The following is a 27,652-nucleotide window of genomic DNA, read 5'->3' on the forward strand; positions in this document are numbered from 1 at the left end:
TTTTGGTCTCCTGCTGGCCGAACTGCAGACAGAACTGCAGACTGATGAGCTGTAGAGATGGTGGCGAAGAAGGGTTTCAGCAGGAATCTTGAGCTTTCCCTGTGCAAAAAGTGTCAAGCATTGCCTGTTGAAAGTGGGGAAACTCAAACATGGATGGTATGCCCACAGGCATTGCAGAGGGGTTTTAATGAGCAGAACTGATTGGCTCTTTTCTCTTGTGTCCTGACTCTTCCTAATAAGTTTTCATTTGTTAATCCTGCATCAGTAGTTGGGTACTTGGAAACTTTTCCCTTCTGTGGAATCTGCTTTAAGTCCCTGGTGGTGGGTGATGGCCAACATGGGAGCTGTCTGTTGGATCCTTCAGATCAGGCTGTTAGGTTGCATCCATCAGTGCCTCTGACAGCTCTGTGGCACTGGCTGTGGGCACATGAATCCTAGCTGGTTGAGCTAACCAGGGATTGCGAATGACTGGTGGAGAATAAGAGGATTAAACGCTACCTGGGGCCTGGAGGAGGTGTTGGGCATTGTACAGGGACATTACAAATGCTGAGAAAAACCCTTTAAGAATGCAGCGTGTCTTCAAGGCCATGCTATTGGGCTGACTTCATTGTGCTTTGCGCATCAATTGTTGTAGACCCATGGGGAAAGTTACTCTTAAGTGTTCCCCTCACTCCTTCTTGCAGGGAGAAAAGTCTATTCTTCAGATAGGATCGGAAGGACCTTTGCTCTGTGCTTGGAAAGCATTTAGTGCAGCTACCTGAATGTATGTGAAGGTCATGAGTCATGTCTGGGTGCCCTGCATGATGAATTCCTCCCTTTGTCGCTGGTTGTCTTGTTGGTTAGGCTGCAGACCGCTTTTCAAGCAACAAACGCTGAAGAGGAGGAGGAGGAGGGTTGGGGGTGCATTGTGTTGTCTTCAGATTACCTTGTCATTTTGACTTCTGCCTATTTAGGAGAAACAAACTTCAGCAACAGCTTTCATTCGGCTCTTTGGCCTCCTGCGATCTGAAGCTGAGATAAAGCAGGCTTGCAGACATCTGTCACTGCTGATTGCCCCTGTTTACTGACACTTGGACTCAGACAAAGCCTGCCTGAAATTGTAGTGGCAAAAATAAGTTTTCCCTTAATTTATTTCTCTCTCCTTTTTCTGTCTGTATTGATTATTCTGTCCCTTTGTTCACCTCATGTTTTTGTAGGGAAAAGGAGCCTCCATTAGGAGTCTTTTCCATCTCGTGTACTTGATTATTAAATTTTCCTCTTGAATTTGTGGTTTATTTTACGGCATTTCTTGCTGTTTTGCTTTGTCCTTCCCAGGCCTTACCAGTGTAATCACAGACCAGTTAGGCTCTGCAAACCAGTTTTGTGCCCCCAGGTCTGTCCTTTGCCTGCAAAGCCCAAGGACCATCCTTTCATTAGAAGATGAAAGATTTCATCGAGGAAAGCCTGGAATGATTCTCCTTGTCATTCCATTGCTTTTCATAGGAAACTTTAAGTTCTTGTGGCATTTTATGGTCAGACTCCAAAATGAATGCCCCTAAATTTTGTTTATTTGTGTCCTCGCTATGAGAGCTTTCCTTATCACCAGCCCTTCCCTTGCACAGACACTGTCTGCCAAACAGCTCTTCTGAAGGCACTTTCCTTCCCTGCAGGACAGGGTGCAAGGTAAAACTTGTTTATGCTTTGAACTAATGTCTAATGTCTTTCATTAAAAGAATAGGCTTTAAAAATACTGCTTTTACCCAGTTCATCCCATTAATGTGTTAATTGCAGGTCTGACTCGACTTTTGTGTCAGCTTTTTTCCCTGCCCCAAGAGCAAGCATTTCACGTTTGAGAGCTTTCAATGAGAGGAGAGATATGGAGGAAAAAAACAAAAACAAAAACATCTTTTTTAGTTTTGCAGAGGGTTTTTTTTTCCTTCTATGATGAATTTAAAAACATTGTCAAAAATAATGATTTTTTAGAAGTCACTCTGTGCTTCTGGGTCTTTCCTTTGGGACACTGCTGCTTTTTGCAAGAGCTCTTCAGCTCTGATCCAGGCTTACTGTGTGACATTAAGCAAACAATTTCACATTTCTCATCCCACTGTCCCCATGTCAGGTGGTGGATGCTGTGAGCTGTGGGGTTTTTGTGTAGGACAGAATATGAGAAGGTTGTGTGGCACCTGGTGTGTAAATGCTGTGTAATTTCCATCTTCAGCTAGGGGCCTAACTGAGAGCCTTCAGGTCTCTGTTATTAGTTAACCAAGAAACTCCTGGTTTTCTTCTGCAAGGTTTCGGTCTAGAGGTTTTCAATGGCCTCCAGTGCTATGGTCAATTTTTACCTAATCGTTGAGACATGGTTTTATAGTTCTTGGCTTCTGCTGTGCTCAGGTGGGAGCTGTTCTGTTTGTCTGGAAGGCATTGCTGTAAATCATCAACATGTGACAAACAGGAGGCTCCAGCTTTTGTTCCCCTTGCATGGCATGTGCTGTGTTTTACACGGAGGACAAATACTCCAAGTAAGAGCTTTTCCTCCTTCGCAGCTCCTGGTTAATTGGCTCTGCAGTCAGGAAGCTGAGTTTCACGTACTGCCTTCCCCTTGGAGACAGTGGCAGGCAGAGCTGCCTGGGACTCAACCAGCAGGTTGAGTGAGCGAGGCTGTGAAACCAGAGCTCTGCAATGCTAACACAGCTTCTGCAAAGTGAGCGCAGAACCCAAACTGGCTGCACAGACTGTTTTGATAGCTGCATTTTGGCTTTAAAAATCTTCAGATGCTTAGAACAGGGGAGTCTGTTTTCTAGACCTGTGAACCACAAAGCAAAAACCTTTGGATGGCTGTGAACCACAGGAGCCTGCTGTACATGCCTTGGAGAGTGGAGGGGAGAGGAGCTGGGAGCACGCTGCCAGCAGGTTCTATTGCATGGGGGTGGTGGCCAGGCAGGCAGCACGGCTTCCAAGTGCCCCCTAGACATGGACGTCAGCACGCAAGCTTGCCTTGCTTTCTTTGGCAGCGATGAGTTCAACTGCCCAGCCGCTCAGCTGCTGGGAAGGCTCAGACATCTGTTTGAAGTTCTTAGAGGATGGGATACCTTTATAATAGCCAAACTTTCTTTGAAGAGTAAGGTGATCTGATGTGTTTGAGGAGGGTGAGGAGGACGTTTTATATTTGCACACCAAAGAGACACCCTCCATTTCCAAACAAGCACCTCCTGCCTTTTCACATTGCGCCTTTCATTCAGGTGATGAAATGGACCTGCTGGTTTGACTGCCTGGTTCTTTAGGGCTAGCACACCTCCATCCTGACATGCTTGGACTTTCCATCCAGCAGCCTTTCAGATAACCCTCAAGTCCTTCTGAAAGTATTGAGTGCTTCTGCCTGGCAGTGGATGTTCCTCCGTGCATTCATTGCTTTCATTAAAGCGAGTATGTACCAATAACACCTTTGAGCCTCTTATTCAAATTATGTAGTGTGTGTCCTACTGAAGAGCCCTCTTCAGAGTGCCTCCCAAGGTTATGCTGCCACATGATGGTTAATAAATGTTCATCAAAACAAATTGGACTGGAGACTTTGAATAGTTTCCCAAGTCCAGTTCTCCATATTGCTGTTTGCAGCAAGCGTGACTTACTTTCAACAGATTGACCTCGTGTGGACTTGTGCCTGTGTAAGTAGCAGCTGAAATCAGTGGTCAGATGCTAATCACAAGCTGCAAACAGTGGGGCATTATTTAGGGAGAATGCTCTATGAGTCTCTCGTTGCGGCATTCTCATTCAAAAGGTCATTTCCGTGAGTTCGTGTGCAGCTGAATTTAATGTTCTTTCTCAGCGAGGCAGGCCACAGCGGAGAGTGCATAATTATAATAAATACAACTTTGTTCTCAGTTGAAAAATCCATCTGAAATAAATTTTTTCCAGCCCTTCCAAGAAACGCTTCTAGTAAGATAAATAAAAGCAATTCTTGCAGATTTCACATTCATTCAGCAGGAATGTTGGTGGGTGTAGGGTGCCTCCACTTAAGTCACTCATTGCAGTGCCTTCTGGGCTCTTCAGCCCATGTTTTCAATAGCTGGCCATGGGTAGCATTTGCAAATTGGGCTTCTTGCAAGCCAAGTAAAGCCAAGTTCTTTCATTACTTTTACTTAGTGTGAACTCTGCTTATTACTTTTGAGTAAAATTGTTCTTAACAGCAAGTACAGGGAGTTGCTAGGCTCTCAACTTGAAAAACCTTGCAATGATGCTTTGATAGGTGCATCTGTTTTTAGGGACATGCATATATTTATATGAGCTTTTGTGGCTTCTTTTTTTCCCCACTGTGTAGGCAAAGTAGATTTGTTTTCTTCTGTATTCTATTTCGCAACACTGGAAATGTAGAAAAAGTCTCTGCCTAAACACAGAAGGGAAGCTAAGGGGACTTTTTTTTACTGAACTTCTAAGCAAGTACTTAAACAAAAAAATCCCCTCTTTGCTTTCATCTTCTGAGAGACTGAGCCGAGCGTGAAATACTCTGACTTCCCTTGCTTTTAATTTTTTAACCAAGTATAGCAAAGAGTCCGTGCTCTTTGATCAGGATCCTGCTGCTGCTGGAAGCTGAACCTTCATGCCATGTCTCTGGGTCCCTGAGCAGGTCTGGTTACCTGTCAGATTCAGAGGGACTGTATGGGGTGGCCCTTGAGTGTCTTTATCCTTTTGCTGCAGGGACTCTGGATAAGCAGTTCTCCCAGTCCTCTGGACTCATGTGCCTTGCTCCAAGTTGCTTCAGCCTTGGCTTTGGGAACTACCTGGTCTGACCACGTTGCTTCTCATTGCTGCGAGGTATCTCTTTCTCAGGATTCAGCTGAAGCCTGTAAGGCTGTAAAGGAGAGAAGTCTTGCATGGTGATGTCAACTCTAAATGAAAGAGAATGCAGCTGCTTGGCTCTTGCAGTGAGTTTGGACATGCAGTGAGTTTGGACATCCCCATGGTGCTCTGTTCAGCGTGAAGAATTGCTCCTAATCTGTGGTGCCCAATACATCTTCCCATTTCCTTTTAATTTTGGATCTCACCAAAGCCAGCTTTTCTAAAGAGGAAAAATCCTAAATGTGATATCTGGGCAGAATGTGGAAGAAGCTTACTGAAATCTGATGACTCTGACTTGATTAAATGCAAGTAACAGTCCTGGGAGGAGGGGTGGAAACTCGCATCTCCTTCTATTCCTGGTCTGTGTGCTAAACTAGATCCTCATCTCTTGAAGACTTGATACTTCTACGAGCCCCAGTGGGTCTCCAGTGAAACCAGAGGGTGATCAAAGGGAAAATATACTCTCTATTATCAGAGTGTTAGTGTTAGTACCTTGTGGTCATCTTCTGTATCAACCAGGAGCAGATTTCATCAACAGCAAGATCACAACAGTCTGCCTTTTCTTCTTCTTCTTTTTTTTTCCCCTTTATTTTCTCACGCTATTCTTTTATTCTTTTCTCTCTTTGTTTGTCTTTGTTCCTCCCACTGCCTTCCTATTCTTGATGCGAGTCTTTGTGTTCTCTTAATTTTATCTACTGAAATGATCAGGATTGAGTGCTTGGTACTTGCTAATGAAATTCTCTGGCAAGTAGAGGACCAGGGAAACTTCTCCAAACAAACTGTTGTTTCAGGATCTCTCTAGGCATCCTTGCAGACTTTTTTTTTTTCCCCCCAAAGATTATCTTGAGTTAGAGAATCAGCTTGTCCTCAAATGAAAACGTTCTTCAAAACCTGAATTTCACGTGGGCTGTGTAAACTTGTAATTTGGATTTGGTTTGGTCTTTGGAAAGTAGACAGTGCTGTTGTCTGGGAAGTTATAGACACATGTGCGAGAAACATGAGGAACTGCCGGAGGTCACATTAACTGTGCCTGCTTGGAGAACTGCCTCAATTCTCTCCAAGGCTTCACTTCTGCATTATGCCATGTGCTGTGGGTGACGCTCACAAAGATGGTCATTTGAGCAGTTGCAACATTCTCGGATGCACGACATAATGAAGTGTGGAAAGAAGAATGCCAGGCTTCCCAGATAGTCTCCTAGGACTCTACCTCAGCCCCTGCACTGATCTCCAAAAGCACATTCTGCTTTGATCCTTGCTATGTTTCATGTGGGCAAATCAGAAAGCCCTTTTGTTAGAGGTTCATGTTCATGCCCTTGGAGTTCTGGAGGTGACAGCTGAGATACTTGCTGGCACCTTCACTCCTTTCTAAGCCTCCATCAGGGCCAATGTTCAGGGTTTTGAGCTGACCCAGATGGTCCCTATCCGTTACAGGTTTCCTGTGGGAGGTGTTAGACTTACCCCCTCTTTATCAACTCTGAGAACAGTTGTTATTTAAAAGTTACTCAAGTTTTTCAATGTGATTTTGGGATGACTGCTGATTCCTTCAGCCCCTTGTTTTCCTTTAGAATTTCTAATCCCATTTTTTATGACTAACTTCAGTTGCGTGGTTTCCACAGTGAGGATTAGGGTTTACTGCCATAGGTACGTCATTCTGCCTTTGAAGCTGCTTGCTCATGCTTTCCTTGGCAAGCTCTTGCAGATGTGCTCAGCAACAACAGAGATCTTATCTTTTCTAAAGCTGCAAAAGGGTTAATCAGAAGTGTGTTTATGAAAGCAGGTTCTTTACTCTTCAAAGCTTTTACTGTGATCATTTTTGATGATTTTGGAAGATTTATCACATCTGTCTTTGTAATTTTTATTACGTTTTTCTTTATTTTCTTGAAGCTTTTTTAATTATATAGGATATAGTTAAAGTTAACAATGATAAGCAGCTTTCCTTGGCAAGCCCTAAATTGCATGCCCTTTGGGTACAAACTGGAGAACGTGACTGTCTACACATGGATGGCAAGAGGTTTTTGGCTAGTATGTCTGTGGTGGTTGAATGAGCAAGCGTAGGGCATCTGAAGTATGTCTGCAGCTTATAAACAAATGCAGGGAAAGGGCTTGCATCTCCCAGGCAGGCAGAGAGCTGCATGAGTACTTCTTGTCGAGAGCCTTTTTGTGGTGATGGTCACCATTGTGACTGAGCTTGTGTTGTGCGCAGGGAGGAGGGCTGGTGGCTATTTGAGGGAGTGTTACTTTTCATCAGGGAGATGAAGGACGTTGCTATTGATCAGGGAATTTCTTTATGTGGAGACTCTCCAATGAAATGGAGCACCTATGCATATGCAGCGCTTCGTTAAAAATGTGAGACAGGATGTGCCCTCTGATGGGAGTTGTTAATTGTGCTTTTGGCTCTGTCTGCCTCTCCAGCAGATGTATATACCACGGTGACATTTTTGCAGCTTAATAAAACATTACAGGATGCTTCACCTCAAGTGGAAACTTGATTGCTGCTTTCAAATCAGATGAGGTGCGTGCACACCTTACCGGGACTTGCACCTATCCGCTGGCAGAGCTCCAGGGTATTGATGCAAGGTTTGTGGATTGCAAGAGCCTGAATGGCTCTGGTGGGATAGGTGTTAGATGCCTGGCTCTGCTTGTTTGCTATGATGTAGTTGATGGGCAGATGGTCCCGATATTAGTTTTTAATCACTGACTCAGTGTGGAGTTGTTTGTGTATTTCAGTCCAAAATGTCTTGAATGTTTTTGTGCGATCCTAAAGACACAAGGGAGACTTCTTTGGATTTGCTGTGTTTATCCCTCGTCTGGTAATGAAGGATGAACTTTGTTAATTGTGACTTCTGGCATGAAGTTGTGTGCTTGAATACATGTAATATATGGGTCTTTCAGAAACACATGGGAATCTGGTGACTAGTCTTTCAATTTTATTGTCTTTTGGAGTTGCACACATCTAGAAGCTTTTATTTCTGAAGATTTCTAACATTTTCCTATGCAGGAAGTGGCGTCTCCTGAGATTTAAGTATTTGCTGATGCAAATCTCTGCGATCATAGGACTGTTAAAGAACTATCAAGTGCCCCATCATTCGGTCACCAGTTCAAATCTAGTCTAAAGTGGTAATGGATATTGTTGTACTCTTGACATCTTTCATCCAGATTTATGCGTAGTTGCTTCAACTAAAGACAGTGCTTGCTACTCAGAATAATAGATTCAAGAGGAAAGTAAAGACTAGAAGCAGATCTTTTATAGAAAGAACTTCTATTTGGCTTCTGTATATGGTTGTAAATCTATATGGTTTTTAGAAATCATATAGATATATTTAGAAATAATAATAGTAGTGTCTACCCAGAGGAGCATGTGGTTCGCTGTATAGGATGCAATGCAGAAAAGTGACCTCATTGGCCAGAAAAGCAAATGCATTAGTTAAATGTGGTATTATTAATGAACTTTCCTATGGCTTTCGAATTGCAAGAGTCTTTGAAGGCAATACAGGAAGAACTAGACTTTGAAGAGTGTGAGTGATATTAGAAGTTGAAAGAGAGGGTTTTGGATGCTATCAGAAGCATTTTTGGACAAAGTGCTTCCCCAGTTTTTCCAGGCAGCTGCTCTTCAGAAGAGTGATGGATGGTTGGATGGGTGTGTTCTTAGATAGGTTCCTTCCTTGTCTCTTCCAGCATTTGTTTGAGAATCTTTGTACAAAGCTTCACTTCTAAACCTTGCCTTTCATTTCACCTTTCTGGTCAGGAATTGTAGACTTTAGGGTAACATGTAGTACTTATTCTAACTCAACAGGACTATACGTTCTCCAAACTGTAGAGAGCTTGAAATAGTTCAGTCCTGTGTCTTCCCACAGCGTTGTAGTTCATCTTTTTGGTTCCTTTTTCTGAAGTTGGCAAATCTTCTTCTAGATGTGTTGGGACATAGAAAGCCTTGTGAATCCCTGCAGCCAGGAGCCTGAACTGCTTGCCACCACTTCCTGCTTCCCAACCTTTTCCTGACCATTCCCTGAATGCTGTCTGGCTTGTTTCAGGGACCAGATTGGCAGCGTATCAGGAATCAGTATCTGGAGTCCTTCAGGAAAGAAGCTGAAGATGCTGAATTCTGGTGTCCTGATTGTTAGAATCTGTTAGCAGAGACCTCCGGATGTGAAGAAAAGAGATGTTAAAGCCGGTACAAGTATTCTCTTTCTTTGTGCTCCTGAGTTGAGAAATCTGAGTGGCTTCCCTTCCCCATAGTGCTGGGCAGCAGCCCATGGGAAATCACTGCTGGCTTCCCTCAGTGTTTTGAGGTACAAAAAGTATTCTATAAGGTATGAATATGAGGTGTGAGGGGGGAATAAGAAGATATTTAGTGACATTAAAAAAAAAAACAAACCACTCACAGGACTTGAGCTGTTACTGTGGCATTTTTTGAATGAGTTTTCAGTGCTGCGTGTCTTATAAATATGTCTTTATATGTTTGTGTTCTGCAAGGATTGAGGAGGAAACTGTCTGTCTTAGGTCAATATGGAGCCCTGGCAACTCGGGAGAAGTTGTGAGGTGGTTCACTTTCATTCCTGATGCCACTCATTGCTGCTGTTTCTCTGTCTCAGAGACAACTGGACAGTTATTTATTATTTTCCTCTTAGAATATTCTGTTACAATGAAGTGGCTCAGAAGCATTGAGGTTTTTTTTTTAATGCTGATTTGCTTTATAAAGGCATTATTAAGTTTAGGTCTTAGCTGCAGTGGGATACCACAGAACAACTTTGGTCTGTCTTTTACATTTCTGACTATTTATTGCTGTGATTTCAACCAGAAATGGTGCCTGACTAGAAATCATAAATTATCATCCATCTTTTTGCTGGAGACTAAAAATGGAGAGCTACTGAAGTGCAAAGGAAACCTCTTTTTAAACTGAGTCATGGCAAGATTGGCAAATTGCAAGGGAAAATATAAATCTGGTGTTTACTATAGTTAACAATGAAATCCTCCTTTTACGAAAAAGTATCAGAGTGAATTACGCTTTCTGCTGCTGTGGAGGAGTTAAAAGGAACATTACGGTTTTTTTCCATCCTTGGTCTGGGATGGGGATAAATTAAAGGAAGTCACCCATTTGCTCTGCTCATCTTTCTGAAGTTTGCTCCTAAAAACATGGTAGTCATCTATAATTTCTAACTCTCATGAATGGTATTACAGCTTTGTATCTGTTTTTCTTCATTATTGACCAATCACTGGGTCATGCAATATCCAATTTTGAAACCTGTGATCTTTCACTTAGGTATGAATTCTGATACATATGTAGGCAAACACCGAACTAGCGTGAAAAAACATGTTGAATCTTTTGCATTGTGTAAAATAATAGATGTTATCTACAAATATTAATTTCTCTGCCTCCACTTCTGATACAATAAATGTTATTGAGGGAAAATAATAGAAAACAGCGAGGCTTTGCCAGACATGAAGTTCAGTGTCATGTGAAGATGGACCACGAGTCATTTGGAGTCCTGATTCTGTGTTATTTAAAGACTATAATAGGTGTTATAGAAAAAAAAAAAAAAAAAAGAAGCCTTCAAAAAAGACAATTCTGTCTTTTTTGAAAACAGATGAAGTAGATTGCAGAAGAACATATTTGTCAACAGGAAATAACCATAACTTAAGAGTCATGTAGGCATCCAGCATGACTGAACAAGACTGTAGAGAATAAATACACCACATCTTTCCTCTTGCTTTTCATGATGTGCAGAGAACACCTTCTCTCATGGTTTTAAACAGCTTTGATGTGTGCAGTGTCTTGATCCAAGTCTTCATGCTAGGCTTCTGTGACATAGAGTGTGGACCACAACTAGTGAAGCTCAATGAAGTGGAAAGCCATGGCTTTTTCACTCTCGGTGTCAAAGGGGTATTTAGAAATTAGGAGGAATTGATGTAGATCACATCAGACATAAGGATTTCAAGCCGTTTCAGAGTAGGCTTCTGTTGTTCTCCGCTTTATTGAGCTGTTCCATGCCGTGAAGGACGTTTTGAGATTGCGTTGATCAAGATAGTACCATGGGTGTGTTTGTCTCCCAAGGAGGAGAGTGAGGTCAGTAGGAATGAATGCTGTGCTGCAACTCAAACTGGAGAAGAGATACTTTGGTGTCCTGAGAAGAACGTATCTCAAACTTCTGCTTTGAGGCATGGTTTAATATGACAGTCTTAATGTCAAGTGACAGGTGACTTTCTTGTCTTCCTCGTTAGGCTGCTCTGACTGTTCAGGTGAAGTTCTGTGCTTTGTCCTCTACCTACTCCTTCAGGAGAGAATCCTTTCTGTTGCTCCAGCATGTGCTCTTCAGCCTTGCCTGCTGCATCCCCCAGCTCAGAAGTGCCTACCACGTTGCTTCTCGTAGATGTTGCCCGATATCTCACCCTTCAGAATGCAGAAGGGTTGGTTTCAGATCACCTCCACATGTTTTCTGGATGCGACAAATAGAATGGAAGTCGTATGGATATTGAGTATTTGAATGTTCATACACTGTGTTGGGAATGAAGGCAACCAGAAAGGCAGCAGACTGGAAAATCCCTCCTGTACACTGTCTGCCAGTTGTCTGAAGGGATAAAACTGAGATGCTCTTTTAACCCAACTCTCCCACTTTTTGGGTTAGGTCCACTTGTTTGTTCAATGAGTGAAGAGTGAAGAATGAGTGTTGTGTATCAGAACAGGCGGAGAAGTGGGATGGCTAAATATACTGCTCTTAAAAGCCCAGAGAAGATAAAATCGGCATTCCCACCATTTCTCACATCTTCTGGACTGCCACAGAGACATCCCTTGTAGATAGATGGCAAAACTTTTCTTTTTTTGGTCTTACTTCCTTTCCTGAGTTTAACCTTTCCTATGAATTGTCTCTCTCATTAAAGTATATTGACAAAATCTTTATTTTCTTGCTTTTACAAATTTGGCTTAAAAATTCTTGAGTGTAGCTTGGCAAACACTGCCTTAGTATGCAAACAGTGGGGATGGAAGAGGGGAAATCATTTGGCTGTTGAAAAACTACATATGGGAAAGTCACTGGAGCTTTCAGTGTTTTATTTATAATTCTGGAAAGGCCTCTGCTAATTTGCAAAAGTAGGAAAGACCAAATAGTGGCTTCTGGAAAGCAAACAGCTCAATTTTTTCCATGAGTATTTTTAACGCAAGTATTGACTTCACAGATTGTAACACTCTTTCCTTCCTACATTTTTGTTTTTTTAAGCTTAAGGATTTATAATTGACTAAACTAACATTGCAATGAAAACCTTAACTCTTACATCTTCTTACTCTTTGAATTCTGATTGTGAAGCCATGAGAGGTGTTTTGCTTTCATTTAGCGCATACATATTGAGCTTCCAGAAAGGTAACTTGATTTACAGTAGGTGCACCCAGTGGGAACCAGATAATTTTCACATTTGTCTTTTAATGAAGCATTTCTTTCAAAATCTCTTTTCCAGGAAAAAAACCAAACCAAAACAACAACAACAACCCACTAGCTTAACCATGCAGGACCATGTAAGTAAGCACTGAAGCCTTTCAGCTTTGGCTGTACCTGTGAACAGACATTTCTAAACACTGGTCCTTGGAATGATTCTACCAGTTAATGATGCCACCTTGTTTTATACTGGCCTGATTCTGAGCAATGTTTCACTAATACCACCATAAAACTACTATATTATGTGAAAATGCTTGAACAAAACAAATGGAAGAGTGGTGGTAGTGGGCTGCTTGGGGGGCTGTAGTGCTCTCCTGCTCGAATTGCTTAACATGGGTAACTCTTCACAGAATGGCATTTAAGGTTACATTTGGAGCCATTAGGTTATAAACAGTCCACAAGATATTTTGCATGCTTCATGTTAATATTCCTCTGAAAGTCAAGATTCCCCAGGGAGAAATGAGAAAGTGCACCAAAAGACATTTTCAGTTATTGAGGTTTATCCACAGCTTCCTAGATCACTAAAGCTCGACCGTCTCAGGAAGAAGTTATTACAAAACAAACTTTGGTACAGTTCTCAGAGTGTTTATATGTAGAGAGGGATACACTGGTGACGCCCTTCCCTTTGGCTGTTGGATTTTTATATTTTTGCTGGCTGGCTGCAGATGTTGATTACAATTCAGAAAATCTTTAGGACGTGAATTGGGTAAATTTACTTGAACTTTCATTTTCAGTCATGCATTTTGATCCTTCAGTGTGTTGGTAAAGGATTTGGCAGAGGTGTTCAGATCTCAATAGAATGTCTCAATCTGTGCTGTTGACTGCAGAGAAGAGTCAGTCTGTTTCTGTTTCTCAGTAAGACTCATTGAGGAGGATCTTAGGCCCTTTGGATGACACCAGAGCATTTCTAATATTGCTGTCCCACCACGTGGTCTTCTGCTAACAGTGAATCTTGTCTTCTCTGCATGAGTGGCTGTTTTATGCTGGGCACAATCTGTGTAAAAGTGGAGCTGTGGGGACTGTCCTGCGTTTGTGAAGAGAGTCTTCTGAGCATTTCCTACCTTTACCAAATGCTTGGCCTCTGTAGTGGGTGTTCCTTGCAGGTCGGTCAATCTTGGGCAACAGCCTGAAATAAAAGAAAACCTGCAGAGCACCAGCTTGTCCTTCAGAAACTGATCTTATTTCAGATTGCCGTGTTACTTTGTAAAATACTGGGATTTGTAGACTTGGCATGAGGCTCTGGGTAGGTTATCACACTTCAGCAAGATCTGGGCTCTCTGTCAAACCCTTGACCTCACTTGACATGTCTCATACCTGAGGATGGAATTCACAAGGGACATTCTTGGCATGTGTGTGCATTCAAATTTCCTCCAGCTCGTCCAGTTAAGAGAGACCAGGAGGACTTGGTGAGAAGTGCAGCAAGACTTGCAAGTTCCATTTCACTGATGAGCTTCTACATATACAAAAGATTGCTTTGTAACTTTTTTTCTTTTTTGAGCGAAACATTGCTCGGATTTCCCAGGAATTTGGGGATGTTTTTGACAGTCACTTATTTTTCCCCATGTTGACCTCAACTCAGCATGAGGTCAGACTCGACAAATAGTCTGCTGGGTGCTGACACTTTAAAAGATAGTTGTGTTGTCAGTTTATGCTGAATTCACTGTACAAATGGGGTATATGTTTTAAGCAGTCTGACATCTTTTTCTTATGCCACAGTTGATTTTTAAAAGGATCTTAATTTTTATTTTATCATCTTTCTTTTTTTTTGCCTGATGTTAGAACCAGCTACTAAGTTCAGTCTCCCAGAACTGGAGGGATAATAAAGACTTTACTGTTCTTCTTCACTTTTGGTCTTACAATTATGTTGCAGCTGATGAAGAATATTCAAGGCTTAAGAAAATGTTCTGAAAACATGGAGTCTAAAGATTGATGAAAAAAAGTGAATGAAAGTATTGATCTAAAATTAAATGAAAAAGGTATAAAATGGTGGGGCTGCTGAACTTTGCCACTGAGCAATAAAGGATGACTGAGGGAATGTGTTGCGTATGGTATGTTGAGTAGAGAACTGTGTTTGGGATTAAATTACGGTACAATGGGTTCATTAGGTGACTGGAGTTTATGCGAGGGAGTCTTCTGTGGAAGTGATGGGATCTTGGAGAGGTCTCTTCTGCTCTGTGCTAACAGTTTGGGAGATAAAGCACTTGAGATAAAGGCTTGTTTTATTTTTGAAGACGGGAGAAGAAATAATGTGAAGCCCAGCACCAAAGTCAGTAAAAAATGCAGGAAGAGGCAAACGGAGGGAATCTGAGACTTCAGGATGCATCAGGAGTGCAGCTGTTACTGCAAAACACATGATTTTTTATGATGCTGTAGTAGAGGTGTCCTATGCAGGTCTGTTACTGTACTCGACTAGTTAAGTGATGTGCACGATTTGGGATGCTGTATTTTAAGTGATGTTTAAGTTGGATATTGAAAAGAGAGTAAAACTAACATTTGGTCCCTATGGTCTTTGAAAAAAGTCTGCTTATGTCTTCTGAAAGCAGTTCTGAAGAGTAGGACAGCAAACACTGGTGTTTTAGGTATGTTGAGTCCTTCCTGGAGCATTGTGATGGACTAGGGGACTCCTGAGAAGCCTTCCTAGCCTGATGCCTCTAGGATTGCATCTCATCTCTGAGCAGCCCTGACATGAGAGCCCAGATGGCCGTGTGGAGGAGGCTTGGCACTGTGGGTCACCCTGTCCTCCTCTAGCCCTGCTTCAGCCAGGGGAGCGCTCACCTTATCTGCCAGTGGAATAACAACCACTAATGGAAATTAGTTGGGATAAGATAATGCCCATTAAGGCAGGTTGTGCTGGTCAGTGTTTTGTCCTGAGATAAAGCTGAAATGAGTTTGTAATTACTGAGCATTGAATTTTATTTAATAAAGCATATTTATGCACGCTAGGGGAATGTACGTTGATGCCGAAGGAGTGACCCTACAGATAGCAGGACGGTATGCAGCAAGACAGCAGGGTGTCCGAGGTGTCTGCCATTGGAATGACAGCGCTGCCTGGCTTGCAGGTATGCGGCAGAGATTGAGAACCTGGCTGCGATTGCAGGTGCCACCAGTGCTTCCAATACTTGAGCGAAGTGCAAACTGCGTAATGTCAGCGCTGAAACTCAATCCACGGGCATGGCTTCCTGCAGGCTGCCTGCTCTTACACAACACGCCTGTCCTGGGGCAGCAGTGCTGCTGAGCACCCACCCTAAGTACACCCAATGGGTGTTCTTAGAGCTCTGGTGCCGAGATCTCAAGCAACTTTCTGACACTCTCCGTGTTTTATGCTCAGGGAAATTGCTGCAGAAGGGCACAGCTGATTGTGGGAGGCACTGAATTTGCTTTGTGTGCTTGAATCAAAGCAAGTTGGTACCTGGAAACCCACATTTACATGCTCTATGCTTTATGTAGGGGATGCTATCTGAGGGCTTTCCTGGTTGATGCGATCCCAAAAGCTCTTCACTGTGGTTGGCAGAGCAACAAAGTGTGTAGGATTTTGGGGGGCCGTTCTTGTCATTTGACAACACAAGCCAAACAGAACCTATGCTGCTGCAGGGGAAGGGTTAGGCTTACAGGTCCTGACATAACCCCTGTCTGTGAAATGGCAGGAAGACTGGAATCTGTACTTAAATATATACTGTGTTGGTTTATTTATTCCTCGTTTTCTGTTTATTCCTCATTTCAAAAGAAAGAGATGAGTTTGTGTTTCTTCTCCAGTCACTCAGAGAGCTCCTTAACACAGTAATTTGGGATGGAGAAGATGAGCATGTATTTAAGATGAGGCTTTCTGAAGTGGTTTTTCCCCAAAGTTTCATGTTTTAAAAAATTTCTAACAGCAGAGGTTAAGATCTGATAGCTCTCCTTGTGTTTTGTCTGGTGATTTAAAAGCGATGGCTTTAATACTGTTGTGCTGTGATCTCTTAAATGCTTGTGGTATTGAGCTTTCTTAATAGCTAAACTTGTGGTTTCCTTTTATTCTTTGCTTTGGTTGTATGAAGATACATGTACACAACCCTTAGCGCTCTTTATTTTGGAGAGCCAGCAGTGCTGCCTTGTACTGGTCAGTGGGAAGCCTTCCCTGCCTCCTTGTGCCTCAATTAAACCCATTGTTTGTGGCTGTGTACCGTGATGTGTGATCCGTCACCCTCCGATCGATGGGTGGAGGTGCTACTGCAGAGCCTGGGTGCCAAGTCTGGGGATAACAGCCGAAAAGCACGCTAGTGCACATGTGTAGGGCAGTTTGAGGACATTCCTTTGCCTCAGCGCAACCTCTGTGATATTGCTCATGTTACGTTATCGAGCCATAATAGCAGGGTGCTGGGAAAGAGGCGGCTGACGATGTCTCTGTTTTTCCTGAAGGGCTTCCCAGAAAATCCCTTTTTTTCACAGAAAGATTGGGCCTTGGAGAAATGATGCTCTGCTGGAAACAGAAACTTGATTCTTTGAGCTCAATTTTAAAAACCTCTTTATTGTATAAAAAAGAAAAAAACAGCTGAGGAAAACAGGACTGCAGGAACTTTGAGGGGAACTTTTGTGAATTTGTTCAAGTTTTGGCAAACTTAGGCTCTGAAAACACCAGTGAACTTTAGAAAGATCTGACCAGGCTGTATAAGTGACAGATATCCCAGCAAAGACTTAAGCAGTGAGAGAACCTGACAAGGCACAGAGTTGGTTAAATGGCCAATTAACTGCACCACGTCTGAAGAAAGACCTGAGCATGTCTGTGCCATCAGGTGCCCGTTTGACAGTCATCGCTGAACCATTTTCTTTGGCTAATAAGAAAAGTAAGTAGCAGAGGTCAACAGGCAAATGCTTCCTACTGTGCAGGTATGCCATCCCTTCAAATTGCATGCCTCTGTAGACATGCAATTACAGATTGCACATAATATGTACTTGCATCCATGTGGGTGTTTCCCATGTCACTGCACCTACACCTGGTGTGTGGGACTGGGTTGTGTCTGCGCAGCAGCATTTTGTAGAGTGGCACTTGAGAGGGGACTTGTGACCTCTCCTGGGTTTTGTCTTCCTGCCCATGCTGATGTGATGCAATTCAGCTGATCTCTGACCCTCTTCTCCTGCTCCAGACTTCTGTCTTTAGGCATATCTTGGTGATGAAATGCCACATAACCTTCTTTGTCTTCAGTTCTCTGTTTTTGTGAGAGATTCTTTTAAAACACGTTTGCAGAGAGAGAAAGATCAAGCCCTGCGTGATCTGCAGGGGCTTGTTCCTGTCGTGGTGAGGCCCAGCAGCAGCAGTGCTGCATCCCAGATAATTGCCCCATGTCTGTACCTATCCTTCTTATTGAAGACTCATATGTTCAGACTGTCTGCTGGCATAATTGCCTTAGACCCTGATGAAAAATTCATCTCCTAGGACCCCGGAGTGTCTTTGGAGCAGCATTATTCCATGAAGTCTAAAGGCAGTATAGAAGAGCAAAGAAGGAAAGTAACCTTGGAATCGATGCTGGTCTCCCCAGCACTAGTGCCGTTAGCTTTGGCAAATCCTTTCTCAGCAATAAAGTCAGCTGCCATTTTGGCATCAGGACAAGCAGACTTGGCATCAGCCCCTCTGGCACCAAATACACGCTTCGTGGGAGCTGGCATCAGCGGTGTGAAACAAGGGTAAGACCCAAGGGAAATGCCAAGCAGACATGAGATGAGCACTAAAAATAGCGAGTTGCTGTCATTTGGAGAGAAAACAAACAGCACCCCTAAGAGGAGGGTGTCTTGAGATTTCCATCAAGGTTATGCTGGTAAGCAACTTGCATTAGCAGCTTTGGAACAATGCTGTCTGCTGTGATGATGTGACCAGAGGCCAGGCACCTGCTGTATTTTTGGTACCCACATGGTACAAGACGCTAAAACAAGAACAGACTCTTACCGTCTTGATCCCACGTTTGGGGGATCTTATTACTGTCTGCAGTCTGCCTTCAGCCTGGTCTGGAGCATGGTGTCTCCTCGTGAGCCCTTACCAAAGGTCCTGTTTGCACACACGAGCTGAAGGAAAACAAGAGCAGTGCTGCCAACAGCAAGAAGCCTGGCGGGTGTCCCTGCAGCACCCTGACACGCCAGCCCTGCTGGAGACATCTCGTCAAATATGTAACAGCTGATGCCCTGCCCTGTGCTGGCTCTGAGGGAGGAGTTGGCTTTCCTACGATTTCGTGGCCCACTCCAAACTAAAACTGAAGGGTGCCCAAAAGCTGGAAGCTCTAGAGGGACAGAACTGACCCTGACTCCAATGAAGCAGGTAACGTCATCTCTAATAGGACAATTCTATCTCTTTACTGCACCTCAGTGGCTCATGGCTTTAAAGCTTTTTTTGAGGCCTCTGGGCTTGCATAGCAGGCCTGGGTATGAAATAGCAGTCATACAAAATAACCATGCAGATAGCCTTTGGCGTTACCACACATTGGCTTGGCCACAGCTCTGCTGCTGGGAAGAAGTGCCTGCTGGACCTGTGGCTATCATTTTCCCCTCCTCAAGAAAAAAGCAGTGGGAAACAACGTCACTGAGGGCTGACAATTTCAAGCTGTGCTTCACAAAAACTATTTTGGTCCCAGGGAAGGAGGCTTGGCTTTTCATTGCCACTGCTCTGCCATCAGCTGAACAATGGGGCTGGTGGTGGGGCTGGGACAGCCTGGATGAAGCCAACTTCTGCCTCCTCTGCTGGGTGGGTGCTGGGGAGGGCTCCTCTTGGGCATCCCCTGCCCCATCTCAGCTTCCTGCCCTTTCTTGTGGCAGCTTAATGCAGAAAGCAGCTTCAGAAAAGGGATTGCTGGCTGAGTTACAGCCACTGAGGCTCTCCAACACGCTGAGCGTGTTTTGAAATGCGCAGCCTCTTCCTCCCTGGTTAACCAGTTACTTAGAGACAAAGCGCAGGTGACAGCGGTGAGGTTGAAAAGCAGTGTCCCTATTTGCTTATCTGGACTGAGTAAAGCAGCAGAACTGTCTTGTGCTTTGAAACCACCGAGCTGACAGAAGCAGCAACAGGCTTCAGGGAGAGGGACCTACCCAAGAAGTTTCTGACCACTGTAAGCCCTTGTGCTTCCTTGCACATCAAAATGTATTGATCCAACAGGTCTTTGTGCTTCCTTGCGTGTTTAAATGTACTGAACAGTCTGGTTGTGGTACTGGCTCACAAGTCAGTTTCCACATGTGCAATGTGTTTTGCTGGTGTTGCTCTTTGTTCTTTCTAGCAATGAGGAAGTCGGTTTGGCCTGGGAAACATTAAACGCAAGTGACTTTGGTGTCCTCGTTTTGTCTTTGAACTGCATACAAACTGGGGGGAACCCAGTTTAGCCAGTTCCAAAATAGTGGCAGTAGACACAAAGGGTCTGGAAGGTTTATCAGAACCATGTATCCCCTAAGGAATAGAGAAGATAGTCTAGGTGCTGGGAAATGCTCAGACTGGCCTGTTCCTATTGTCTGGAATTTTCTGAGGCCATTCTTTGAAGACAGCACCAGTGCTACACGTTACAAGAACCCAGTGCACCCGCTCTTTGTGTTGGAAAGCTGTGATCCTGTGCTGCTGTGTCAGAGTGGGTGAGTGGCCCTTTGCTCTTTGGGAATCAGTGACCGGTGGGCAGACTTTGCTGGCAGAAATGGTCTGCAGGCAGCTTTACACTTCCCTTCTGTTCCAATACTGCTCATCTCCAGATAACTCATCCTTTTGTTTGCTAGCAAACAAATCCCTTTATAACTTACTCTGTCAAAGCAGATGGAACTTGGTTATTCCTGGATGTTATCTTACTGAAAAGAGATAGGGATCTGCTTTTATGCCTTCCTATACGCTGTTTTTTTTCCCCCCTTTTTCTTTAATCCCAGGATGGGGAAAGGTAAAGTCACGCTCCTTCAGGTTGCTTCTTTCACACGTTGTTTGAAGTGCCTGGCAGGTCCGTGCAGTCTCAGTTCTAGCACCCCAGGCTGTGGAATGACTAATGAAAGCAGATAGCTGATGCTCAAGGGATAGTGCTGTTAAGAACACAAAAATAACAGTGTCCTGGGGTAAATGAAGGAGCTCTTACAAACAATTGTTCCACCTTCATGGTCATCCTGTATATGTATAGCTGCACTATCTGATTTTTATTTTTTTTTTTTTCCCCTAGAACTCTGATATTGAAGTTTGAGGGCATACTGCAGACTACCCAGATTTACTGTTCACGCAACAGGACTCCAGCAGTGGAGCCACTGAGACTAACATTGTGCTTCAGGCTTGGCAGATTGGAGCTGCACAAGTTCATTTTTGTTACGATCATGTTGTCATATTTGGATCATCTAAAGGTCAAGCTATCTTTTTGAGGGTGTCAAAATGGATAATGCATCTTGCTGGGTTACCCGCTCACAAGCCTGTCCCATCGAACACTGCAGCAGTTCTACGATGGGCCAAACAACTTCCATTGCCTACCTCAGTAACATGCTAAAGCCTAAGTCTGTGTTGGGTTGTGAAACTGTCATGGAGCATCCTTTGTGCATCATGTTTGGGGTGGGTGGCATATTCAGGAGAGCAGTCCTACCGATGGTTAGAGCTCAGGCTCTTTGTTCCCTCCTTCTCTCTAAACTGCAGTGCAATTCACTCTGATGTGCTGAAAAAGGGTGGCTGGTGGCTGCCTAAGCAAGCAGATTTTCAAAATAATGTTGATCCCTTCACATGTTCTTACTTCAGCCTTGACTTTTCAGAGCCCTCACGTGATTTATTTACAGAGAAACTGTAAAAACTTGTGTTTGCTCTGTTCATTTTATCTTTGATAAACATGTGAGATATGTGGCCTTGCAGATGTTAAGCTCCAGGTTCGCATAAAGGAAGTGAAACCCATGCTGAGCTGTTGCTTTCATTAAAATAATAATTATTTCAGCTCTGCGCGCTCACAAGCAGAGGGCAGTAGAAAATTGGAAGGGTCTTGGAACAGATGATGAGCAGATGAAGGCTTTGGGAGAGGATTTTGCATTAAGAGGAGTAGGAAGATTGATATCTTTCACAAGAAGTTAGCTAACAAGTACAGACTAATGAATGGGTGAGAAGATAGATGGGGACTTCTGTTCCCACCTGGTAATATTATGAAAGTCAAATTAGAAGGTGGTGAATTCACTACAGACAAAAGGATCTGTTTGTTCATAACTGCTGCCTGTGAAGCTCATGGCTACTAGACAAATCATTGGGTTAGGGCTTTGGGTTTAAGAACAATAAAATAAAAGAGGATAAAATGATACCACTTGGAATACCCAAAGCAATTGCAGCGGTAAGGAGAACCTATGTTTTTTGAAAGACAGTGTGTTGATCAGGGATCAAAAGGGTATGAGCTAACCTGCCCAACTGCAGGGGCTGGGAAGGATGTTACTGCTTTTCCACTAAGGCCTTCATGACTTGTCTTAGTTCTGGAATGAAAGTTTGCCTTTTGAATAATGCTGGAGAAGAGCAGGTTGTTAAAGCTGGATTACCTCTGACAGAGGGATTCGGAAGTGGCTGCATTGGCTCAGCCCTGAGATCTGCCCATGGCCCTATAGCAGCAGCCAAATTGGGTATTTCAAAGGACAACATGAGACCGCAGAAGGGATTACTAAAACAGAAAGCTGCCCTTTTATATCATTGGTGTTTGTCCTCAGAATTGGAAAAGCAAAGGTTGAAAGTTTAATCCAGAAAGCTGGAAATCCCATTGCCTAACTTGATGGTGGTTCATGCTGATGTTTTGTATCCTTTAGGAAATTGCTGATATGCCTATTAGGAAAAACAGAGATAGGCTTACTGTAGACAGCAAGTCCTACGGTGGCTTAGAGCTAGTGAAAAATAGATAATATTTATGACATCCTCACAGCCTTATTGTATGGATACACCCAGCACGGGGTTCTCGCTTGGGGCTGGGAGGTGGTGGCAGTGCTCAGGGAGGACTTCTGGCTTGAGGACAGCGGGTATTGCTTCTGGCACTGCTGCAAACTGCCTGGTTCCAGAAGTTGGAGAAGCCAAAATCAAAGGGAGTTTCCTTTCTGCTGAACGTCCCCTGTGGTGCTTGGAGGGGTGCTGGCCCCCCACGGGATGGACAAGGACAGCTGCTCATTGAAGAGACACCCAAAAAATAGAGGCTGCTGAGTGTAGGTAGGAAAAGGAAGTTAAATTTAGATTACCTTCTGCAGTGTCATCTCCTACCTCAGTGTGGAACTTGCTGTACTCCTTGCTGGGGAGAGAGGATAAACAAGAAATGCCATCCTGCGCACCAGATGATGAATTTGTTTATGAGGCTTAATTGCCCCTTGGCACAGCAGCGTGAAGTGAGCTCTCTTAGAATTAGAAACCGTTGGTGGGTTGGGGCTGGTCGTGTTCTCCCTGGAGAGAGGGATTAAAGTGGCTGCTGTCACCTGTCCCAGGGCACCCGATACCAGTGGCAGTGGGGGATCACTGCCCACGGCTCTATGGGGCCAAGGCTGGGTGGAGACCTGAGAGGTGCTCAGAAGCAGTGAGGACACAGTATGGGACCATCTGGAGATGCTTGGATGGAACCTGCTGCTCGCCGAACAGTGAGCAAATTCAGGCGTTTAACCTGTTGTGGAGGAAAAAGCTCTTTTGCTTAGCGAGCTTTAGTTCCCAGCGAGGACCTGTCGGCATCCAGCTCGTAGAGCCCGGCCTGCTGCCAGCGTCCCGCACCGGCAGTGCAGCTCCTCTGCGTCTTCACCGGCACTGCCTCAAGGTTCAGCCTTTTTTCTCTTTGCTGTTTTTTTCAGAAGTGCCCGACCTGATGTCATTTCCACCCCGGCTGGGCTGCGTCTGAGATATGTCACGGGGAGTGGGAGGAGGAGGAGGGGGAGCCAGCGAGTGCGCGCCGTGCCCCAGGACCCTGTTTACTTTGCATTCCCGGCCGAGGAAGCCCTGGTTTAAATAGGATCGGAGGCGCGGGCTGCCCACAGCTGAGGAGGAAATGCTTGCTGCGGGGCTTTAAATTCCTGCGTTCCCATGCGCGGGTGCAGAGGATGAGCCTGCAGAATGCCTTTCCTCTTGGGTCTCAGACAGGTAACCGGGCTCGGTGCGGTGGGCGCTGCTTGCTCGAGGCTGTAACTTGCTTTAATTTTATTTTATTTCCCCTTCCTGCATTAGGAAATGATTTTCAGTTCCCAGAGCCCTACAGGAGGCACTTCCCCACCCGTAGCACTTAACCGTGGAGCACGGCTGCTTTTTGCTTAGTGAGGAAGGACCAAAGCTGTTGTTTGGGGGAAGAAACCCCTGTTCTGGTGGTGGTGTGTAGGGCCACAGCTCTTTGTGCCTGGTTGGTTTTTATGGATACTTTCCGCAGTCCTTAGTATTAGAGTGTGTATACAGTGCCTGAAAACTTGTGCCAAACTTTCTTGCACGAGCAGTATTTTGAGTGCTAAACTGCGTTTAAAAGAAAAGCAAGTTAGGCACATGTATATTCTCTCTCTCTCTTCTCTGACAAAGGTCACCAAACAGAAAATGGCAACTTTTTGCTACCCAGTTTGGTGGCTTTTTAATTTTTCAACGTGAACAAGGAGCTTGGGTAATGTCGTAGCTGGGCATGGAGGGGAGTGAGAAACGGTAGCAACTGGCCAGCTGCTCCCTGCCGGAGGAGAGTGCCAACTATTTGTTCTTGGGCTGAGGGAGAGCAAACCCTTTTTTTGGTCTGGGAGGCACGTCTGGAGGGGAATCTTAACTGTAAACTCTCTCCAGTGCTGCTGGGTTCTGTAATCCACAGTAAATAGATACTGCATGATACCAGCGTGCTGCCTGCAGTTTCTAAGGGGGCTTTAAAATTTCAGGATCTGACTGCAGCGTGGTTGAAATCCCAACTTGCTGTTGTTAAGAAGTCAATATGACTTAACACACTGCTGAGCAAACAGTGCTGTCTCATTTTCCTTATCAGTTCAGTTTTTGGTGAAATGCAGCTCCCCCCCTCCCTCCCTCCCAGCCTGCTGATCTGAAAACAGTTTTACATAAGAAACTACCTCTAGCACAATGACCTTCTGTTGCTGGATGCAATAGCTCTAACAACATTTCACTTGTCAACACTCAGGACAGAGGGGCTTTCCCTAAAAACCTGGGAACTGAACGGAGGAGGGAGAGGAGACACAAAAACCTAAACAACTTTGGGTAACTCAAGTTGCAGCCAGCACAGCTGGCTTAAACACTGAGATTGCTTCAGCTCCACAGGCATGTTTTTCTCTCAAGTTCCTTTTTTTAAATGAACCTTTTCATTTTGGGAGGATATTTGGCACGATTGAGGTGCTGCTTAAAGTGCAAAGCCAGCAGTGAGGTGCTTTGCTGCCTGGTTTGCTTGCACTGCTCACAGCTGTTTATCTCGGAGTGCTGGATGGCGCTTTTCTGTCTGCTTGCAACTTTTCTGCATAGATACAGAGGCATTTACAGGAAGCAGAAGAAGGTGTTGCCTCAAGAGCAGTTGAGCAAATCTCTCGACTATTTTTATCCACCGATGAGAGATCCAGTGGAAATGAACTGCTTGAACTTCAGTTTTAGACGAGGGAAAAAAAGTATTTGGGGCCACGTCCTTCATGCAGATAGCAATAAGAAATTTCCCACTTCTAAAGTGGGGAACAAAAGAGTTGGTAGCGAACAGTGCTGTTTAATTAAAAGTGTGGGAGGAATTCAGGAACATCTCGTCACGCATCCGCCTCTATTGTCTGTGCTGTTTGCACTTGGACTGTAAACCCTGGGGTGTCATGGAGGGCTCTGCTGTGCTCCTGCTCTAGGGCATCCCTCTTCCCTCGGACCCGTGGCATTGCAGCAGGTGGGCTGCCTGATGCGTGGTGGAAGCAGTGTTTTGGTTTGGGTTTGTTTTTTTTTCAGCGGGGGTGATGTTTAAATGCCTTTGACGTCAGCACAAAGTGGGTGTCTGTTTAAAGCTCCCGCCCCAGGAAGCGTGGTGGTGCAGGAGCTCAGTGATCATTTTTAAGCACATTTCCTCTTAGGGTTGGAAGTGGAAGCTTGACTGCATCCTTCTGCTCCATTGCAGAAATAACAAAGGAACGGAAGGTTAAAGTATTGGATGCCAAACTTTTCCAATTTTTTAATTTTGACCGCTTGAAGGTTTTGGTGTAGTCAGCTGTTTGGTGACGTGAAACACCCAAATACAACAATCTCAGAGCTGTCATTTCCTGGAACTGGTGTTACTGCGTGATGCCGGCTGCAGCTGGGAAACTTCTGCTGGGACATAAACACTTTCACGTGAGGTGTGGATATGGCAGCTCCTGCAGCCTGAAAGTGAAACTTGCCATAAACAAAAATGAAAGCAGCCCTTCTCAAAGTATACCGGTGTGTTGTCGTATGTGGGAGGGCAGTGCTCCTTTAGGTGATTGGAGTGTTTCTCTGCAATGAATGAGTGCTACAGACCGATTTGTTCTGTAGGTAAAGGTTGATGAAACCGCAGAGGTGCTGCATGCTGTGTGGGTGAGTATGGGCATGTGTGTAGGGTGCTTTATGAAGCAATGTCTGGACTTCATTTATTTTCAGCCTAAGCTGTCCATTATAAGGCGGGCTTACAAGGATCTGCCTGCTGTCGTTCTGCCAGGGGCCGATACCTGTGACTCCTGCACATCACGGCAGTCAACACTGCTTTCATCTTCACCAAACTTTGGTGCTGTGTTCAGTTGGTTGCAGCTAGTGTTGGCCCAGCCCAGTATTTTCAGCAGCTCATTTTGTGTTTGCCAAACAAACGCTGGTGACAGTGTGCTAAGATACCAGAAGTCACTTTTGTCACTCTGGGTGCTTAGGAGTATATATGGTTCTAACGCTGCTTGCAAATCACTCTAAATACCTGGCATTTGTGCACTTTCCTGCAGGTAGCACCACTTGTTTGAATTCCATCTTTCATGGCTGTCCTGGCAGTGGCTGAGTACTGGAAGGCAAGGGTCTGTGAGCAGCGAGATTAGGGAAATATCTGGGTCAAGGCTTTTTTAGTAGATGCTTACTGCTGCAGTCCCATGAGAGCCATGCGACCAGGAGGCCTGGCATGGTCAGGGCTTGTGCCCGAGGCCCACTGATGCCAGCAGCACCGTGCCCTGGGACGGGTGCCATCTTGGCAGGCCCCATCAGCCTGCAGCAGCTCTTTTTCCTATGGCACTCTGTTCTTTACCCCTGGCATGTCGTTATTAATCCTCATCTCTTACAGTCCAGCCACTAATTGCTGTATGCGTGACAAATCCTGAAGCTTGGAGAGGAGAAAGTATTAGCATAGGCCTAAAACCTGGCTACCCTATCAAAGAGAGGAATGGCATGGAGCCTGCTGCCAGGAGACGCAAGTCCAAGTGTTCTCATGGCTCTCCGGATGTCACCGGGATGGATTGATGTACCCTGGCAGGGCAAATGACACAGAGGCCATGTGCATGCAAGGTGCTCATATTTAAGGTAATGGAGGCTGGATTTCTGTGGAAAGGAGAGACAGAGCAAAAAGCTACATCGGTTATTAGATCTCAGCAGTATCAGGCACTCCTGGTTAGAGTTACCTGGTCAGTGCCAGCTGAGGAGTCATCTTTTGTGGGCGGTTCATGCCAACTGTGCACTTCTGAGCGTGGGCTGTGGTGTTTATTGCTGCTGTTGCACATATTAATTTTCAGCTTGGAAAATAGCCACACCAGTCTGGAATTGCTCATCTTTTTCCTTTTTGACATAGCAACAGTGTTACCAGGCTAGGTGCTGTTTTTTCAAAGTAGAAATGTGTGTTTGGAAGTTCCTTGATTCTTTGAGTGCAGTAATACTGCACTGCCAGTCATTTCTTCGTTCCCTATATTGGCTTCAGATGCAGTAAATCGTAATAATTACAGACATTAAACCCAACCATTTAGTTTGGAAAACCACTACAGAGAACAAAGTCTGTACCTCCTTGGTTACAGTGAGGGGCAATGTGGGCAACCTGCAGACCTCCATGAATGCCTCCTGTCTTGATTGTGCCCCACGTTTTGACCTTTAATTTGTCACGTAGACCTCCAGCAAAGGTCCAGTATGGAGCTGGAAGGTGGAGAAAGTTGCTGGCACTTTTCTCTGACTCTGATGTTAGTGTTTACTGTAGCTTCAAGCCTGTCATGTGCTTCTGTCTCGAGTCCTCTTATACCTGCTGCTTCTGGATGTTTTAAGGATTATTTGTAAAAGCACTTGACAGCAAAAGTGTGCTCCCGGCAGAGTTGGCAGTGTTGATGTGAGTTTATCACAAATGCCAATGTATCGACAATAACAAAAAATAAGTTAAAAAATCATCATCTTGTGTTTGTATGGAAACACAGCTGCTTTACAAAGTTTGTGTGTGACAAAGGAAAACTAATCCAAAACACCAGATCTAGAATATGAACGCTCTCCAAGTGTGCCAAAATGAAGTCTTCCCAACTCAATGAGTTCCTTAAGAATTAGGATTTAACAAGTGGCTGCTGTTAGC

At 44.4% G+C, this 27,652-nt stretch overlaps 1 protein-coding gene across 5 annotated transcripts in view; it reads left to right on the forward strand.

Moving 5' to 3' along the window:
* WBP1L (WW domain binding protein 1 like) overlaps positions 1–27,652 on the forward strand; it is a 48,345-nt gene that overhangs the window by 5,268 nt on the left and 15,425 nt on the right. The window contains exon 2 of one of the 5 annotated variants that reach the window (XM_003208134.4): positions 8,844–8,983. The exons of 1 other annotated variant lie outside the window; for it this stretch is intronic. In XM_003208134.4, the coding sequence (XP_003208182.1) occupies positions 8,972–8,983 (12 nt within the window). In that variant the 5' untranslated portion in view covers positions 8,844–8,971. Of the gene's footprint in view, positions 1–8,843; positions 8,984–18,495; positions 18,520–22,986; positions 23,269–27,652 lie in introns of those variants that run through there. 3 more of the 5 variants (XM_010714641.3, XM_003208135.4, XM_003208133.4) reach the window with 3 other exon arrangements.

The sequence above is a fragment of the Meleagris gallopavo genome, chromosome 8 (genome assembly GCF_000146605.3).
Source record: "Meleagris gallopavo isolate NT-WF06-2002-E0010 breed Aviagen turkey brand Nicholas breeding stock chromosome 8, Turkey_5.1, whole genome shotgun sequence".
Lineage (NCBI taxonomy): Eukaryota > Metazoa > Chordata > Aves > Galliformes > Phasianidae > Meleagris > Meleagris gallopavo.